The sequence below is a fragment of the Austrofundulus limnaeus genome, unplaced genomic scaffold, assembly GCF_001266775.1.
Source record: "Austrofundulus limnaeus strain Quisiro unplaced genomic scaffold, Austrofundulus_limnaeus-1.0 Scaffold284, whole genome shotgun sequence".
Classification (NCBI taxonomy): Eukaryota; Metazoa; Chordata; class Actinopteri; order Cyprinodontiformes; family Rivulidae; genus Austrofundulus; species Austrofundulus limnaeus.
The window spans coordinates 15,753-17,999 of record NW_013952686.1 but is presented as its reverse complement, the minus strand read 5'-3'; the positions used below and the strand labels follow the sequence as shown (position 1 = coordinate 17,999).

Below are 2,247 nucleotides of genomic sequence, written 5' to 3'. Positions count from 1 at the left end.
TTGTTGAATTGCTATATAATTCAACATTATATGGTCTTGAAGATTAAAATTTTATTGTCATGTGGAAACATCCATCCACTCATTTGCATTTCACATTTGGATAGGTCACAGAACAAACAAAACTTATATTCCCAGTTTTCCCCACACCTGTTAATCATTTGATCTGGGTGAACCCACGCATACAGTGAGAACATGAAACTTTACTCAGTAAGTCAGGCTGGGATTTGATCCAGCAACTTTCTTGCTGAGGCAACAGCTCTACCAATTATTGTGCACATTTTTTTCTCAAATCAATGGCTAATGTATTTCTATAAAACAATTTGTAAGCCAAATTTGTTAACAACTGCTAACCATCAAGTGTTGTTGACCTATGGAAACAAAGTGGATGAAAACAGGTCAACAATGATAATATTATTGACAGAAATGTTTGTGATCAAGAGGTCTAGCATATATTTGTATGCTTAATTTGCTTTATAAAAGACAAGAAGAAAATGTTTCCTGAATTGATGTGATTTGTGTGCACTTGAGAAAGTTTCTGTTGCTCTTCTTTTACTGTGGTCATGTCTTGTTCTATGATATGGTTTGTGTTTTTGCTGTGACATCGGATTGCAAATAATACATACTGTATCATAAAGATCATAGACTTTCAGTTGAATGAATAGCGCACCTGTGTTTCAACAGATTGTGTGCACACAGCCTGCAGGAAAGATCAACCCCCACCCCACCACTAACATCCCCCATATTGTCCACACAAACTCACCATGATCTAGATCAGGGTTTTTCAACTCAATCGCGTTGATTGTGAAACACAATGCAGGATGTAACATAGGTATTGTTTTTTTTTTTTACCTTTTAAGTTTGATTGTTTTGTTGCATTAATACATAAATTTTTAAATTACAAATGATTTGAAATCAATTTTTTACATGAAATTTAGTAAAATAAAACAATCTTCATTGACGTGCCAGATGTGGCTGCCAGATGAATAGACCTGATTGTGACAATGATACTTTATTTATAAGGTGGCACCCCTGCTAGTTGCACAATCAAACAGAACATGTTGAGCAACAAAAAAATGAAATATTGCATATTACCTGTAACTGTGCCTCAAACATTAATAACTGATAAACAGAATCGAGTTTTACTAAAATTATTCTAGAATAATATTACTTTACAGTTGTTGAATAAGAAATGAGAAGCAGTTGTTGAACATGCTATGTCCTTTGACAAGACTTCATTTCCCAGCATTCCTGCGTGACATTTACCCAGCATGCAGCAGCGYTAACGTGCCGAAGCAAGATGGCGGCTAAAACAAGCAAAGACGGTGCTCCTCCTTTTGATTGTCCATCATGGTGAGAAAATGCACACGTCGAGGTCGTAACAGAGTAATTGTAGCGTTTGCTAAATGCAAACGAGCAAAGCGATTTCATTCCGCTTCGTTTTCTTACKTTTAACGCAGTAGTGGCTTGCTATTTCTGTAGCTAACGTTAGCATCAAGTCGAGCTAGATGGCTAACACATCAATTCTGTTTGTAATAATTTCCTAAATGTCATTTTGTGTTCGATTTTAGTTCATAGATGCGTTCTTTGCTCACTTTTTTTGAAGTCCACTTATATATTTCTCTGACAGAAAGCGAAGGGCACGTCAAAATATCATTTAAAGCATTCACAATATACAGTAAAGCTATTGATTCATTTACTGCAAATGATTACTATGAATTTATAAAATGTTTAAGTGTTTTTAATCATTGGCTTTCAGGGCAGGAAAACCGCCCACAGGACTTCATTTGGATGTGATGAAAGGAGACAAACTTGTAGAGGTAACTGGATGTTTGTTAGCATTCATACAGAGAGATGATCCATGTTTATTAGCTATGTTTTTCATGTCTCSTTCCACAATTGTTTTACTATTTTAACACTTCATAGATCAAAACTTTTTTGCCCCTTCAGGACGTTCTGGCTATGACTTTTGGTACTTCAGCAATTTATTCTATTTGGATATTTAGCTCTTTTGGCCATTTTTGTTCCAATTAAAAATGAATGGAACCGTCTTCAACGTCTTTAAAATCCTTCAAAATAGTTAAATATTTCATGCACTTTGCACCTTTTGTTCTGGTTTTACTTTAAAAACAACAACTTTGTGCTAATTTTAGCTTCCTTCAGTTTCTGTTTTGTCAATTAGGGCTGCCTCGATTAATCGAGACTAATCGATTATTAAAATAATCGATGACTAATTTAATAATCGATTAG

The 2,247-nt window shown here is 34.8% G+C and overlaps 1 protein-coding gene across 2 annotated transcripts in view; it reads left to right on the top strand.

Moving 5' to 3' along the window:
* The first annotated feature begins 914 nt into the window (after positions 1 to 914).
* ppp1r8b (protein phosphatase 1, regulatory subunit 8b) overlaps positions 915 to 2,247 on the top strand; it is a 6,758-nt gene continuing 5,425 nt past the window's right edge. Inside the window, exons 1-2 of one of the 2 annotated variants that reach the window (XM_014021240.1) lie at positions 915 to 1,350; positions 1,757 to 1,817. In XM_014021240.1, the coding sequence (XP_013876694.1) occupies positions 1,298 to 1,350; positions 1,757 to 1,817 (114 nt within the window). In that variant the 5' untranslated portion in view covers positions 915 to 1,297. The remainder of the gene's footprint in view (positions 1,351 to 1,756; positions 1,818 to 2,247) is intronic. The other variant, XM_014021241.1, reaches the window with a different exon arrangement.